The 17,438-nt window shown below is 23.8% G+C and overlaps 2 protein-coding genes across 4 annotated transcripts; one reads left to right on the top strand and one right to left on the bottom strand.

Annotated features, from left to right (window-relative positions):
- Positions 1–197: 197 nt before the first annotated feature.
- Positions 198–13,747, bottom strand: LOC127283554 (PI-PLC X domain-containing protein 1-like). 3 transcript variants are annotated; one of them, XM_051308508.1, is made up of 7 exons: positions 13,329–13,747; positions 12,610–12,801; positions 11,880–12,134; positions 4,396–4,604; positions 2,249–2,453; positions 925–1,195; positions 198–757 (listed from the first exon to the last, which is right to left on the bottom strand). In XM_051308508.1, the coding sequence occupies exons 2-7, from the start codon at positions 12,698–12,700 to the stop codon at positions 490–492; spliced, it is 1,299 nt and encodes a 432-aa protein (XP_051164465.1). In that variant the 5' UTR covers positions 12,701–12,801; positions 13,329–13,747; the 3' UTR covers positions 198–489. The 3 variants fall into 3 exon arrangements, with proteins under 3 accessions (XP_051164465.1, XP_051164467.1, XP_051164468.1); XM_051308510.1 differs by having other exon boundaries at positions 13,368–13,747; XM_051308511.1 differs by having other exon boundaries at positions 12,610–12,803; positions 13,371–13,747.
- LOC127283553 (uncharacterized) lies at positions 6,116–9,976 on the top strand. The gene is made up of 3 exons (XM_051308507.1): positions 6,116–6,221; positions 7,611–7,726; positions 7,820–9,976. The coding sequence occupies exon 3, from the start codon at positions 8,023–8,025 to the stop codon at positions 9,829–9,831; it is 1,809 nt and encodes a 602-aa protein (XP_051164464.1). The 5' UTR covers positions 6,116–6,221; positions 7,611–7,726; positions 7,820–8,022; the 3' UTR covers positions 9,832–9,976.
- Positions 13,748–17,438: the final 3,691 nt, after the last annotated feature.

Here is a 17,438-nt window from a genome sequence, read left to right as displayed (position 1 = left end):
TAATATAAATATCAGTTACTTTTAATTAAAAATTTAATTCTCTTTAATTTTTATTTTGTTTACAATTTACAAAAATATTATATATTAATAAATTTAAATATTATTAGTTATTATTTTATTTTTAAAATGTTTCTCTTTAAATATTTAAAATTTTTATTTCGTTTACAATTTACAAGAGTTATTAATATTATTCATTTGTTCTTTTTTTTCCATGAACCCTTATGTGAATACATAAAATACATTTTATTATATTTAATTATTTTTTAAAAATACTTTTTTCTCTTTAAAATATACAAATTACTATTTATTTTTATTGTATACTTTTAATAATCATTTTTTTAATATAATTGTTAGTATTTTAAACCAAGATATATATTTTTATGAAATTTCAAAATTTTTTTTTGAGATAAAATTAATTTTCTAAACTTAACGATTAAATAAATTAACTTTGAATTATCTATATTATATGCGTATCAATAAAATAAGTTTTCAATTGTTTGCTTTACATTCTATTGGAAAACTGTTATTAAATCTTCTTATATTCCATTCTAAAGCAGCTTCAACAATTCCAGTTGCTTTAATGAAATCTACAGAGACAATATTTGCCGATAATTGCCATTTTGTATTATACCAGATTGTAATTTTTGCATCAACTTCTTCTGCCATTTTTCGAAGTCCTCCCAGTCTATCGAGAAAAATATCCCATGCTTTTGGTGTTAATTCTGCCATTGCAGATCTTGGATTCACTTTCAACGAACTGACAAAAAATTATTCCATTAATTTTAAAATAGGTAAACATCTTTTTTTTCGTATTTACAATTTCTTTAATTATATTTAAAGATAATTATTTTTCTATTAATAAAAATTATATATTTTTTTTTTTCATTGAAAAGTTAAAAGTTCCGAAAAGTAATGTCTATCTACCTGAGAGCATTGGTTTCAATTTTATTTAAATATTCGTATAATTCATCAACTTTTTGCACATTGCCCCATTGTTGATGTACACTTGGCCATAAATTATCATACATGCCAACGACATTTTGCTCATCATATCCAATTATAAGTCTTTTCCCTGAAGACCAAATTGTATCTAGAGTGCTGGACCAGCTAAATGATTTTGGAATTATATAATCTGCAAATTGATCCTCCAAAAAGGCGACTAATTTTCGATGAACTGAAAAATCCTTGCCAAAACCTGCAATATTCATCAATTATTTTAAAAAATTTTTAAATTAAAAATTTAATTTAAGTTCGACCTCGAGAATTATTATTAATAATATCCACTGGAAGAATAGATACCAATTTTCAAGAAATAAATTTTTTCAAAAAAAAAAATTAAAAAAAAAATTTTTTTTTTTCAATTGTAAAATATTAAAAAATTATTTTTTGTCATAGAATATGGTTTTCCGTTCCAAAAATATGTGGAAAAAAAAAATTAACACCTATAAATAACAGAAATTTTTATTGGTTTAAATTTTTTACTGTTAATAATTTTAAAATTCAAATTTTTCCACAAATTATTTTTCATCAGCAATTTTTTTATTTAATTTTTTATGGTTTTGAGTAATAATCGTATAAAAATTTTCAATTTAAAAAAAAAAAAAATTTTTCATCAAATTCTAAAGTTGACAAAAATTATTTTTTTTCAAATTTCAATAATTTAGAATAATTTTAGACCCTAAATAGGTAGTACTAGAAAAAGAATTGTCGTAAATAGACAACGTAAATTTTGAAATGTTATATAATTTCACTGGTCTCTCGCAAAATGTACCTATATATAAATAAATTATTTTTGTAAGTTTTAAATTTTTTTCTTAAAAATTGGTATCTTTTCTTCTAGCAGATGTTATTAATAATATTTTAATTTTTTGAAGGTCAATTAAATATTTTTTGCCGACGGTCTGCATTTCCAGGTATGAACGTCCTCAAATCTTCATGTTTTATCTCAATTTTATTACACAAAAAAAAAGACAGTGAATTTATTTTTTTAAATGTCTATATAGAAATAAAATAAAACAATTTATTGAAACCGAATTTCTATTTGAAATTAATAATTATTTAAACAAACATCTTATTTACAAAAAATTTAATAAAATCTTCATTTGCAATAATAATAGTAATTTTTAAGGTAAAATTATATTTATTTGAGAACAAAGCGGTTTTGAAAATGAATTTTATAAAAAAAGAAAAATTTTGTAAATATAATTGATTTTTAAATAATATATATATATAAAAAAAATTAATTTACCAACAGGAAATTCTTGTACATCGAATATAACAATCTCGTCTGTATTATCGAGAAAAATTTTCACGTCATCAATGACTGTTTGCAGTGGAACCACAGGAACAAGTCCATGACTTCCCCACCATTGAATTTCCTCTGCACCATAGTAGCCCACTCGAATGTCCAGATATCGAGCTCCGTATATCAATTGACCAAGAACATCCTCATCCTGAAGGGTAATCATCCTAATGATTATCAATAATGTATTAATTTTTTTTTTCAGCGTTACAATACCCCATTTTGCGATTCACAATTTATTTTTTTCTAATACGATACCTACCCTCATATATTTTGGATATTTTTTTTTTATTTTTTAAATAAAGTATCCGTAATTATTAATAAAAAATATATATGTATCCGTAATATTAATATATTTTTACAAAATTAATTTTCTTTTTCTTATACTTTTGTTTTACTTTTATTATTTATTCAAAGTTAAGTTTAGTAATTTTAAATGTGAACTTTATTTTTGAATTTATTTATCAAAGAAAAGTCAGACGGACAATCAAAAATAAAAGATTAATCATGTTTTTAAACAAAAAAGCAATTTTAAATTTTAAAATGTTTTTTTAGTAAAAAAAAAAATTTTATCTTAAATTATTAAAAAAAGCTTAATTTATGAATAAACATTATAAAAATTTCTGTCTTGAACAATTGTCAAAATTTTAATTCGTTTCCAAATTGTTAGAAAATTATTTACTTATTTTGAGGCATTTTACATGTAATGTCCTGAGTTAAAAAATTGATTTCTCGAAAAAAAGTGAACCTTGGGGAAATTTCTGTTCTACCTGCGATAGTAAAATATCCCCAAAAAAAATTTTGACTTTTTTGAAATTTTTGGGGAGATGTAGGGGGGTCAATTTTATTAGTTTTCTCCGACACCCCCTACTATTTGAATTTTTTCTGTCTATAAAGAAAGGTTTTTTGAAGTTTTTTTTATGCTCTTTTCAATGGTGAATTTTGTTTTTTAAAATTTTTGAATTTTGACCTTGATTTTCTATAATTAAACATAAATTTGCTATTTTCACTAAAAATCAGTGCTTTCTTTCTTTAAATAAATAATTGCAAAGGAAAGCAGAGGTTTTTTCCGATTTGTACATAAATTTTCAGAATGACGATTTTTTTTGTTTTCGAGATATTAAATATCAAAGATTTTATGTCGGCGCACGGTATAAGTCAACCGTCTCGCCGACATAAAATCTTGATATTTAATATCTCGAAAACAAAAAAAATCGCCATTCTGAAAATTTATATACAAATCGGAAAAAACCTCTGCTTTCCTTTGCAATTATTTATTTAAAAAAAGAACGCACCGATTTTAGTGAAAATAGACAAATTTATGTTTTATTATAGAAAATCAAGGTCAAAATTCAAAAATTTTAAAAAACGAAATTCACCATTGAGAAGAGCATGAAAAAACCTTCAAAAAATCGATCTTTATAGACAGAAAAAATTCAAATAGTAGGGGGTGTCAGGGAAAACTGATAAAATTGACCCCCCTCCATTTCCCCCAAAATTTCAAAAAAGTGAAAAATTTTTTTGGGGATATTTTACTATCAGGTAGAATAACAATTTCCCCAACGTTCACTTTTTTTCGAAAAATCAATTTTTTAACTCAGACATTACACGTAAAATGCCTCTTTTTTAATTTTAATTTAATTTCTATTTTTTTAAAATTTTTATTCAAATACATTATTTATTTAGAAATAAATAAATTTTTTCAAATGTGATAAAATATTTTAAAAAGAAATAAAAAATTTTTTTTTTTTACTATTTTAGATTTCTTATGTTTGGAAAAAAATTGAAATTGAAAATTCATGCTAGTAATTGTTCAGTACATATTTTTTAAGAAAGGCGTTAGAATAATGTTTTTTTATTATAGAAATTTTAATTGATTAAAATTTCATCACATAGAATATTTAATTTTTTTAAAATTGATATTTTTATATTAAAAAATAAAATATTATTTATTTATATAAACAAATATATCTTATATTTTACAAAATTGCAAATTTGTTAATTTCTACTTTAAAAGTCTTTCATAAACAAAATGAAATTGAAATGAAAATTTGAAATTTTGAAAATTAAAATTTTTTTTACTGTAATTATACCTGAGTAATTGCATATTTAGTGACTAGAGTTTCGGGCAATAACATATCAGTTTTTGTATAAGCTGAGGTATCATGTGTGCCGGGCAAAAAAATATCTCTCATTCTTTGATTCTTCAAAATACACCTCATGTCAGCCATCCATGTTGGTTCAGTTTTCAGACAATTTTCCTTTCTCACCATTCCAGTTCGTAGCCATGCAACGTGATATTCTGGCAAAAAATTTTATTATTATTATTATTATTATCGTTGTGCTAATTCAATTAAAAATAAATTTAAAAAAATTATAAGTCAATCAATGTAACTTAATTATATGTTAATTAATAACTATGAATATGAATTTAATTGGTATAATTAAAATAACGAATATTAATTATATTAACATCTTGTAATTAATAATTATAACGTTAAATAAACACTGATAAGAAATTACAATACATAACAATAATAATCGTCAATTTTCATTAATCGCTTGTCTTTTGTTTATTTTTGGCAAATTTTTTTCATCATTTGTTTTTAAAATAAAAATGATAAAAAAAAATAAAAATGCCATTTTTTTAAGATTAATTTAAAAAAACGTTATATTTTTGTGCTGCTGCAGATGAAAAATTATTATTTTATTTTATTGTGGATTATTGGATTATTTTTATAATTCTATTTATTTGTATATCTTTCTATATTATAAAAAGATTTCACTGCAGCCTTCGCCGCTGTTTCAGAAATTTTGACCTAGGAGGGGAGGGACTCCTCCACCCTTCTAAATTTTGAGGTTATGTTCGTTTCAAAACTCTGAATATAGCCGCAAGTCCCCTCCCCCGCCAGAAATGACCTAAATTTTGAGGTTATGTTCGTTTCAAGACTCTGAATATAGCCGCAGTCCCCCCCTCCCTCCTCTCATTTCCCCTCCTCCGCCAAAAATGACCTAAATTTTGAGGTTATGTTTGTTTTAAGACTCTGAATAAAGCAGTAAGTCCTTCCCCCTTCTCTCATCTCTCTCCGTATTTCCCGCCAAAAATGACAGAAATTTTGAGGTTATGTAAATTTCAAGACTTTCAATATAGCCGCAAGTGGAGGTGGAGTTCCCGCCAAAAATGACTTGAATTTAAAGGTTATGTTCGTTTCAAGACTTTTTAATAATTCATTGGTTTTTAGGCAATTTCATTGAAATTATTTTTAAAAATAATTTCTTATAATGTCGATTTTAATTTATTTAATTATTTATTTATTAATTAAAATTTAATAATTTTAATTTTAATAATATTTATTCAGATTTCAATGAATTTGTAATAATAATTCTTTGAAATAGGTGGTTCATTTGGAAAAATAAGATCAATGGAAAATTAAAAAAAAATTATTAAAACAGGGGGGTTGGCGCGCGAAGCGCGCAAGGGGGCGGAGCCCCCCTAGTATATATATATATATTTATATTTACTTTATTTGTAAGTTATATTTATTTTTTTTAAAGAAAATGAATGAAAAAAATTTGTTTCGTTTGAAATAATATTTAAACTCTTTAGCCCACCCTTGTGGCACAAATTGAAATTACGACAGTTGCCGCTCTTTTTAGTGCGTCTTCTGCTACGATCATAATCATATGGACGCTGTAAAGGCCTTTCTCCAATAGGAACCTAAACTTTTGCGTTGCGTGACTGACGCGTTGATTTTAGCATTGGTTGCCAATAGCAACCGACGCAATGCATACGCAACGCAAGAGTTTAGGATCCTATTGGAGAAAGGCCTTAACACGTTGAGATTTTTCAGTATAGTGCCGTTTACGAATCGTGTTTTAATTATATACTACAATACTGTTATAGATTTAATCGAAGCAGGTTTGTTTTATATTTATCTTCTTTACGTTATACCATTTGACGCTCCGCGAAAAATAATTATTAAGTCCAAGAAACTTTAGGTTATTTTTGATTTTTTGGACTGAAAATAGACAGAGAATCAACTCTTTAAAACCATTGATTCTTAAGGGTATGTGAAAGGATGTTTTTTGTAGTTTGAAATTTTCTCTTAATTTAAGGATTCTCCCTGGCAATATAAGGAAATGACACAGACTTACCAAACTTTGACAGTTTGTTCATTAGATTGATTTAGGAAGTTATGATTTTTTTCAGAATTTTTTACCACGTAGTTTTTTTAAAAAAAAAATAAAATATATGACTAATTTAACATTAATTAATTAACTAACAAAAGTTAATAAAAAATGAAATATTAATTTAACACCCGTTTATTCAAAATAGTTCATATAGGGCTCGTTGGATGCGGATTTTGATAAGCATTCTAATGGTGTTTTTAAAATTACTCTAATTTTATTTGTTCGTAAAATATTTCATTTTTTATTAACTTTTGTTAGTTAATTAATTAATATCTCGAAAACAAAAAATAATGCCATCTCAAAAATTTAACCATCGATTTATTATGACTTAAACAATATTCATGATTTTTTTCGCGCTTCTAAATGAGGGAGAACATGTTTAAAAGTTATAAACAAATTTTATTTTTTAAACAAATTGTTTAAAAATTAATATTTTTTTAAAAAAATAATTTTTTTCTAAAAGTTTAAGGTCTTCTGCGTAAAAAAACATTTACAACATTTTTCTCTATTTTTAATAGGAAAAAAGTTATAAGTAAAGCAAAAAAATATTGCTCAAATTTGTTATTATAAATATCTCGAAAAATATTAAAAATTTCAAATTCAAAATTTGTGCACTTATTTAGCTCCACTATCACTACAATTTATCCAATTTTGAGAAAAATCCGAGACATGACCCCAACTACCAAAAAGTGACTGTCTCACATGGCCTTAAAAAAAATTTTCGATTTTTTTGTTGAAAAGTACGTTTAAAAACACAAATTTTGAAAAAAAAGACTTTTAAAATTGATGCATTTTTAAGGAAGTTTTATGAGCATTCAAAAATTAAAAGTCATGAAAATTCTCCAATTTTCAAAATTCCATAACTCGAAAACGGCTTGCTAAAAAAATTTGAAAAAATTCATGGAAGCTAGTCTCAGTTAGTACTAAAATAAAAAAAAAATTCTCAAAAAAATCGGAGATGCAATTGCAGATGAACTTACACTTTGGCGTGGAATACATCATTTACAATATACCTTTTGTCACGTAGCGTCACATATTCAATGTTAAAAATAATTTCTTTTTCTTATTTTTATATTTAAATATGTAATTAATTCAAAATAATCAAATTATTTTGCAGATACAACGTATTAGTCTGTTTACTGTTGTCTTTGATTATCAAAGTCTCAATATAATGAATCAAGATTTTTGACAAAGTAGAAAATTTCAATAAAGTTATTCATTCTGCACTTACAGGTAACGTAAAAAAAAAAAAAAAAAACAGAGTAATACTTGACAGTTTCATAATACCTATTTTCAAATTATAATCTTTCTACTTTATTATTCTAGAATTGTGAACACCTTTACCAATGAGCAAATTGAATTTGAACTTTGGCTGAAAAACTTAAATCAAGAAATTTGTCTATATATGGGATTTTTTTGGTGATCTTCAAAATCTATCGACATATCTAATTATAAACGGACAGAAATATTTCTATCAAGATTCATTAAAAGCTACTTAATATTTAATAGTTTTTTAATAAAAAGAAAAAATGGATTTTATGTTTCAAGAATTTCAAATTGGTAATGATTTCATAGAAGAAATTGTGGGAAACGAAACAGTGCAACTGCCAATAATGTTAAAGGGAATAAATATTCCATTGCGTGAAAGTTTAAAAACATTTTTAGAAATTCCCGGTGTCTTTAATGAAATAATGAATTATATTAAACAATTGCAAGAGGAATCTACAATTTCAACAAACATACTTCAAGGGGATTTTTGGAAAACTAAATATTTTGAAAAATTCAAAAATGACATTGTTTTTCCCCTGAACATATTTTTCGATAACGTAGAAGTTGGAAATCCACTTGAAAGACATAAATTTACAGCTATCTATGCATCAATTGCTTGTCTTCCACCGCGTTTAAAATCAAAATTTCATAGTTTTCTTTTTTCGTCTCTTATAAATTCAGAAAATATACCAATGTGTGGCAATAAAAATTGTTTTCAAATGATAATTGATGAATTGAATCACTTAAATGAAAAAGGAATATTGATAACTGTAAATAATGTTGTGATATGTGTTAAATTTCAATTATTACTGATTCTTAGTGATAATTCAGAGTTGAATGGAATTTTAGGTTTTAACGAGTCAAATAAAAAGGATTATTTTTGTAGAATTTGCACAGTCACATCAAAAGAGTCGATTGAAATGGAAGATGAAAAAAAATTGAGAAACAAAAACGATTACGAAAAAGATGTACAACAAGGTGTGAGAAAAAACGGAATTAAAGAGGAATGTGTATTTAATCAAGTTAAAGGTTTTCACGTCATGGAAAATATTACAGTAGACCATATGCACGATTTCTTTGATGGTGTATGTGCATATGTTATGAGAGGTCTTCTTTTCACTTTTATTTACGAAAAGCAATATTTTACTTTGCAAACTTTTAATGAAAGAATCGAAAAAGATTTCAGTTCAATTGGAAATTATTGTAATAAACCACCAAAAATTACACCACAACATTTGTTAAATGCTTTACCTCTTAAAATGTCATCATCTAAAATGTTAAATCTAGTGAGATATTTTGGTGTAATTGTAGGTGATTTGATATCTGAAAATGACTGTCATTGGGAATTGTACACTTGCTTGCGACAAATTTTTGATATTTTACTTTCACCAAGAACAATACGCTCTGATGCAAAAATATTGAAAAACCTAATAGAAAATCATAATAAATTATACAAAAAATTCTATGGAAAGCTTAAACCAAAATTTCATTCTTTATTTCACTATCCAAGATTTCTGCTGCAGTATGGACCAATTGTGAATCTTTGGGGATTACGCTTTGAATCTTATTATCAGCCAATAAAACAAATATCACTATCGACAAGTTACAATGAAAATTTATTGAAAACCATTGCTACAAAGGAAACATTAAAAATGTGTGAAACGATGCATTCCATTGAATTTGAAAATGATATAAAATTTGGCACTATTAATAATTCGAATAAAGAAAAATCTTATTTTGATGATTGCAAAAAAAATGATTCATGTCAATACTATAATCAAGTTGAAATTGAAGGTATTCTGTACAAAATTGGAGCAATCTTAATTTTAAATATAGAAAAAAGCGAAACAATGTTTGGAGATATATTGAATATAATTTATCTTGATAATGAAATTTATTTTTATTTAAATGTTTACGAAGAAATAACTTTTGATTTTCACCACCATGCATATATTATCTATCAAACTGGTGAGAAAAAATTGATTAAACACAAAGATTTACCTAAAATTGATCCAGCTGTACTTATCATCAAAAAAGAAAAATTCGTTGTTACACAATATGGTTTATAGATATTTTTTATTTCATTTCAAGAAATTTTCAACCATATAGTATTAAAAAAAAAAAAGAGTTATATATGTACGTGTATGTGTAAAATTGTAGTACATAAATTTATATTTTTTTACTTTTTCTATAATAAATTTTTAAATTTCTGAAGCTGAAAGATTTATTTATTTCGAATCTAAAGAATAAACACTTTTGCGTGTTTGTTGCATAATTAATGGCACAGAATAATTGAATAAATAATTTTTTTTTTTTTTTGAAATCAATAAATTTTAATGGCACAGAAAAATTAAATAAATAATTTTTTTGAAATTATATTTTTTTTATAAATTCAGGGTGTCTAATGGTTAAGGGAAAGTCAGGGAATTTCAGAAAATTTCATTCAAAGTCAGGGAAATTTCTGTAAATTTCTATAAAAATTAAAATTTTTTGTGAATTTAAAAATTTTGTAATCTAAAAAAACTTGAATGCTTTTTATTACCATTTGTTACTACCATTAGTAATTAATTTATTGTTAAATATGTCAATAACCATATTTTTGTCCAAAGAAAGCAGAAATAAAGTTATTAAAAAGTCAGGGAGGAGTCAGGGAATTTTTTTCTCAATCCTTGTTAGACACCCTGAAATTATAAAAATTTTTAAAAAAATTATCAAATAAAATTACCAAAAATGTTTTATTCAAAATCACTGGAAATTTAATTATTTACAAAAATTTCATTTATTTTTAATGATTTTTATAATATTTTTCGAAAATTCAATTATCTAAAAGCATTTTTCAATTATAAACTTTTGGAATTTAATTTTTGTAAGTGATTTCTAATAAATTTTTCTTCAACAAAAATTACTAAAAATTTTTCTCTTATTATAATAATTGTCTGAGAAATTTAGCACAATCATTTTAAATTAAATTATTTTCAAAAATTTCAATTTAAAAGCTTCTAAAATTTTCCGATCTAATTTTTTTTTTTTGATATTTAATAATTTCAATTATAACTCTTCTGAAATTCAATTATTTTAAATGATTTTTTATAATATTCTTCGAAAATTCAACTATTTGAAACCATTTATCACTTAAAATGTTTTCAAATTATTGCATTTTTGTCTGCAATTTCTAATCAATTTTTTGAGTGAAATCATCAAAAAAATTTTAAATTATAAATCACTTGAAGTTGAATTAATTTCAAAAATCAAAATTTGTAAATCTTTGAAAATTCAATTACTTTTAAAAAATGTTATCTAAAATTATTTGATAAATTATTTTTAGTTTTGTAAAATTATAAAATTATTTTCTGAAAATTAAAAAAATCTTTTGAAATTCAATTATTTTTAAAAATTTCAATTCTAACTCTTCCAAAATTATTATTAAAAAAAAAAATTTTATTTAAAAATCTGTAAAACTTGATTAAGTATTTCTTGAAATTTTTTTGACGATCAAAATTAAAAACTATGACAAAATTTTTAATTTTCAATAAATTGCTCAAATCAGACTTGAAAAAATTATAAAAATGGAACTTTAAGAATTTTTTTTAGAAATTTGTCCTACTTAAATAAAATTTTGAAAATTTGTCTTACAATTAGTTTGATTCTGAAATATTTGAAATAAATTTTCTTGATAATATTCATTATATAATTATTCTCATAACAGAATTAATAAAATGAATTTAATATCTAATAACATTAGTTATTTAAACAAAAAAAATTCATTAACCTAATAAATTTTGTTAAAATAAAAAAAATCGACTTTTTCGACTTTTTTTTGAAAATAAAATATAAATCGATTAAAACGACTTTTTTTGTGCCTTAAAGTCGATTCGAGGCCTGTATTTTTCTAATAAAGAAAATAAAAATTTTCAACAATTATTTTATAAGTCCCTTCGGAATTTTTAATGATTAAAGATGTTTATAAATTTTTTAATATTTTGTTAAAATTTAAAAATCTCTGCATTTTTTTTTTAATTTTAATCATAAAAACCTTGTAAAAAATTATATAAAAATATTCATCATTATAAATTAAAATTGCAAAAAATTGTAATTACATATAAAAGTGTATGCTTACTTAAACATTGTTTAGTGAAATTGAGTTTAACAGATGGAATGAAATCAGCTTGTACTCCTGTTTTTGCAATTCCAACTGGAATGTTTGGTTCCATTATGAAAATTGGTTCCAAATCATCACGCGGCTTTTCAATATAAAGTCCAATTTTATCACCTGGACGATATTTTGTGTGACTCCAATAAATTTCAATTTCTCTACTAATTTCCGGTGATAAAATTGGCGAAATAAGTATACCAACGTATGAATTTTCAAACTCTGCAGAAAAGAAAATTTAGAAAATTTAAATATATTTTAATATATTTTAGAATATATTTTCTAATATATTTATAATATAATAATAATAATAATAATTTCTAATTAGAAAATTTAATCTTTACGTGTGTGAAAATTTTAAATTGGAATTTTCTAAATCATGCATATTCGCGCCTATATACATTATAATCTTATCTGTCTCCTTGAAAAATACAAATAATGGTCTTATAATTTCTTGAAATAACTAACAATTATACACTTGAATTTCCTGTTTTAAAGAAAAACTTCATCTGAATGACATTTTTTTTTTTGCCAGATTTTTAATAAAAAATTCTCATTTTTATGATTTGAAAAAAAAAAAAAATTTAATATAAATAATGAAAATATTAAATTAATTTAGTAAAATTCATTAATTGCTGCTAAAAATATTTTTAATTTATTTTAATTATATATAAAATTATAATTATTTATAACTCACCATCTGAAGAATTGCTAATATTTGAATATGGAGCACAATTAACTAATGAAATGCTGACAAATGAAATTAATAAAATCCATAGTTTCTCCATTGTATTTTATAAAGTAAAATTTTTCTAAATTACAAATATTTTACAATCTTTTAAAATCCTCTTTTCTCTTCTTTCCATGAGTATCAAATTTCCTCTTCACTCTATAGAAATAAATTCACATAGAAATACAATTTTTTTCTAAAAAAAAAAAAAAAGAAAAAAAAATGATTTACAATTTAATTTAAAAATCTGAAATTTACCTAAAAATTTAAAAATAATTTTTTTTACAGTGAGAAAATATATTTCAAAATTATTAATGAATTATGGTAAATTTTATAATTATTATTTTATAATTAAATTTCATAGTTTTTCCAGCTTTATGCAAATTTGAAATTATTTTACAAAGTTTGGAAATATTTATTCTAATAATAATAATTTTTTTTTTTTTCTTTGAAAAAAAGTAAATTTCAAATTTAAAAATTTTTTTTTAAATCAAAATAAAAGTACGAACAAAACATCGATCTACATGTATTGTAGACACAATTTGTCATATCATGTGATGAATGGCAAAGAAAACAACAGTACAATTTTTATTTTCATATTATAAAACAAAGAAAAATTAAAAAAAAATTTTTTTTTCTCTTTAAAATCTAGTTTTTGAAATTCAATTTTTTAAAAATAAACTCACATAAATTGCTTCCTATTTCTTTTTATCACAGTTCTTTACCTTTTTTTTTTGAAATCAATTCAAAACCATTAATTTGCTAATCAATCGCAGAAATTGCTTTTCCTCAAAATAAAAAATTTGTTTTTCCTGTTTTCAAGAATTTAATTTTATTTTTTAATTTAACTTTTTTTTACACTTGCACTTTTTTGGAAGAACTTTTGTTGTCAAAAATTTTTGTTGTTATTAATAAATCGTTTATCACAAAAAAATAATAATATTTATTTAGTAAAAAAAAAAAAAAAATTATTTATTTGTCAATCACCACAATGAAAAATAATTGCACGTGTCTAATAAAAGTGTTTTTGTTGCTGATTTCAATTTCACTATATGATGAATGATGATAAAGCGGATTGGTAATGGAATTGCTTATAAGGAGTTTCACTTTCTTTCTTATAGACTGGAAACTTGAATCGCGGATGAACATTCGCGCACACGCGTAATTCCCCCAAACTTCCGTTCTTTATTCGCAACGAGACGAGCGATTTAACATCTAGAATGTAGTCACGTATCATCGACCTCATTTATCTGCAATAAGCTCTTTTGTAGACTTCCGGTCGTACTACACACATTCCTTCTTCTGATCCCATTAAGTCCTTATAAACTCTCAAGAGTAACCCTGATTCATCTCGTTAATAAAAAAAAAAAAAAAAAAAAAGAAAGGCTTGTGCCATTTCAAAATTTTTTATTTTAACTCAACGTTCAAAAAAAAATATTTTTGATTCAGAATTTCTTAAATGAATCCAAGTTTTCAAAAAATACCGTCAATCGGAGAAATCATGGAACAAAAAATGCGATTTTTCTCTTTATCAAAAATCAAAATTGTCAGAAAAAATTTTTTTTTATCCATTTCAAAAATTTTTGTTTTAACACAACATTTGAAAAAATATTTTTGATTCAGAATTTCTCAAACGAATCAAAGTTTTCAAAAAATACCGTCAACCGAAGAAATTATGGAACAAAAAATGCAGTTTTTTTTTTTTAACCAAAAATAATTTTTTTGTCTATTCAAATATATTTTGTACATTCTTTCAATTAATTTTGAAAGATACACATTTCAGAAAAAATGATTAGTTTTTTCTTTCACATCAGCCAAAAATCGCAATTTTTATTCAAATTTGTCTAAATTTAATAATAGCTTACTTTTTTATTTCAATCATAATTTTTTCAATATTGTTAAAAAAAATTATTTAATAAAAATAATTTGATTTATTTATAATTTTGCAAGAAAATATATTTTTTGACATTGAAAAATTTACGATTGTAAAGAATGTTTTAATAAGTAAAATAATATCTATTTTATAAAAATTGAGAATTTTGTCTGAGCTGAAAGAAAAAAATCAAAATAAAATTTGTATATCTTCCAAAATTAATAAAAATTAATTTTTCTAATATATATATATTTTTTTAAATAGTTTTTTTAAATATTGTTTTTATAAAATGTTAATTTTATTTGGCCAGAGATTTGTAAAAATTTATCATTATTAAACAGAAAAATTGTTGGAAATTTTGATTTATAAATGAAAAATCTTTTTTTTTTTTTTTTTTTTTTTTTTTGGTCTATGAAAGGAAAATAAAATTTTCAAGTCTAGAATTAAATAAATTTATATAAATGATAATTTTATTTTGAAAAATTCAATTTTAATATAACAATGGATTTTATTGAATGAAATATTGTTGTAAATAAAATGAAAAATTGAGAGTGCAAAAGTACTCACGATCAATCAGTTTAATTTATGAGCTTGAACTCGTTTTACATAATGTTTGATAGACGGGTGTAACGAGGGCATAAATTGCAATTTGTAGGTCTGGGGCAAAATTAACCTTTTCAAGATAACATTTTTCAATTATAATTTTTATAATATATAAATTTAAAAAAAAAAAATTCTTATTGTGCCTAAAAATAAAATCACAATTTTCAGGTAAAAACAAAATTTTCCATAGTGTCAAAAAAAAAAACACATTTTTTTACATTGAGTACAAAAAAGCAAAATTAAAACAGTTTTTTTTTATTTTGTACCGTAAAAAAGGAACAAATATTTATGATAAATTTTTTTTTCCCCTTATATTAATAAGGAATGTAGAATAATTTAAATATTTATAGATTAAAGTGAGAATGTCTTTTTAAAACACATTACATATCATTTTCAATCCGCAATGACCTGTTCTAATGTTTATGCATAAAACAGGAAATCTAGAAAGTGCGCACAACTTTAAAAGACTATAATTTAAAGTTTCATACAAAATATGAGGAAGTTATAAATAGTCTTTCTCACATCGCATATTGAATATGTAATCACTTATTAGCACTTTTTTTTGGGTGCAGTTCCGAATAGCACATACCTCTGATTTCGATAAAACTTGGTATCCCTACGTAATTTGGTGCGCTGATTACGAAAATCATAGTGAAAATTGGCGGAAATTTAATTATCATGGTAAAAACCATAAAAAACACCATAAAATCATGGTTTTTTTCGATTATCTCGTAAAAAACAAAAAACTTCGAAAAAAGTTTTAGACGAAAGTTGTAGATCTCTAAAAAACACACATTTCATGTTTTATGCATTTTTTACCAAAAGTCATTATTTTTCGAGAAAAACGCAAAATAGTAAACACGGCCTTCGGCCGCGTAAGGTACTGCTCGCTTCTCTTTTTAAGAAATCTTGGCGAGAGGGGGTGGATGTGTCCGAAAGTAATTTGCAGAAATTATCATATTCACCATTACTCAGGATCCAACGAATTCCGCAAAATACTTTCGGCCATATCCACCCCCTCTCGCCAAGGTTTTTTTAAAAAGAAAAGCGAGCAGTACCTTACGCGGCCGAAGGCCGTGTTTACTATTTTGCGTTTACCGCTGCTGTAGACTCCACCCCACAATTTCTGCAAATTACTTTCGGACACATCCACCCCCTCTCGCCAAGATTTCTTAAAAAGAGAAGCGAGCAGTACCTTACGCGGCCGAAGGCCGTGTTTACTATTTTGCGTTTTTCTCGAAAAATAATGACTTTTGGTAAAAAATGCATAAAACATGAAATGTGTGTTTTTTAGAGATCTACAACTTTCGTCTAAAACTTTTTTCGAAGTTTTTTGTTTTTTACGACATAATCGAAAAAAACCATGATTTTATGGTGTTTTTTATGGTTTTTACCATGATAATTAAATTTCCGCCAATTTTCACTATGATTTTGGTAATCAGCGCACCAAATTACGTAGGGATACTAAGTTTTATTGAAATCGGAGGTATGTGCTATTCGGAACTATATCCTTTTTTTTTTATTATGATTTTAACACAAAAATATTTAAATTGTATATAACTAAATTAAACACAATTTGAATATTTTTTATCAAGAAGAAACACAAAAATATTTTCTATTCATGAAAATCTAATTTCAAAAAATAATAAATAAATTAAAAAAAATTAATTGAAAAATTTACAATTTTTTTTTTTTTGCGAAATAAGAACAACTGAAAGAACAAATAATACATTTACACTTTGAATACTGAAACCCGACTGACAGGTGATTCAACAGGTATTAAAAGAAAAGTCAAATCATTTTATTTACGTTTTTGTATCGAGATAATTTAGATATTGACTTCCAATTGAATGGTTTGTCCCAGATTCAGAGGAGTGCACCTATAGGTCTTTCGACCTTGTTATTTGAGGCGTGAAACTTTTGTATATAATGCACAAATAGTGATTTTGTCGCAACGAATGAAGAAGTTCTAAATTTTTATTTTTTTAACATATAATATTTTATTATCTAGAATTTACTTTTTTGTCGGTATTATTAATTTAACAGAAATTCCACTTTGAAGTTCTATATAAAAAAATTGTTAATTAAGCGAATTTTCATTTTTTCACACTCTTTTTATTTCATCGAATTTAAAATTGACAGAATTATTATTTGCTCGAGTTTTCCTTGGACAAAATATTCATTAAAATTGATTTTTATTATTACAAAAAAAAATATTATGAAGAATTTTTTTTTAATCGAATTTTCATTTATTTGAATTTGCATTTGAGAGAATTTTTAAAACGTCAAATATTTATTTTACACAACATTCATTTGTGCG

The sequence above is a fragment of the Leptopilina boulardi genome, unplaced genomic scaffold, assembly GCF_019393585.1.
Source record: "Leptopilina boulardi isolate dan_hultmark-lab unplaced genomic scaffold, ZJU_Lbou_2.1 LbouV2_310, whole genome shotgun sequence".
Classification (NCBI taxonomy): domain Eukaryota; kingdom Metazoa; phylum Arthropoda; class Insecta; order Hymenoptera; family Figitidae; genus Leptopilina; species Leptopilina boulardi.
This window is presented reverse-complemented; position numbering and strand designations above follow the sequence as displayed.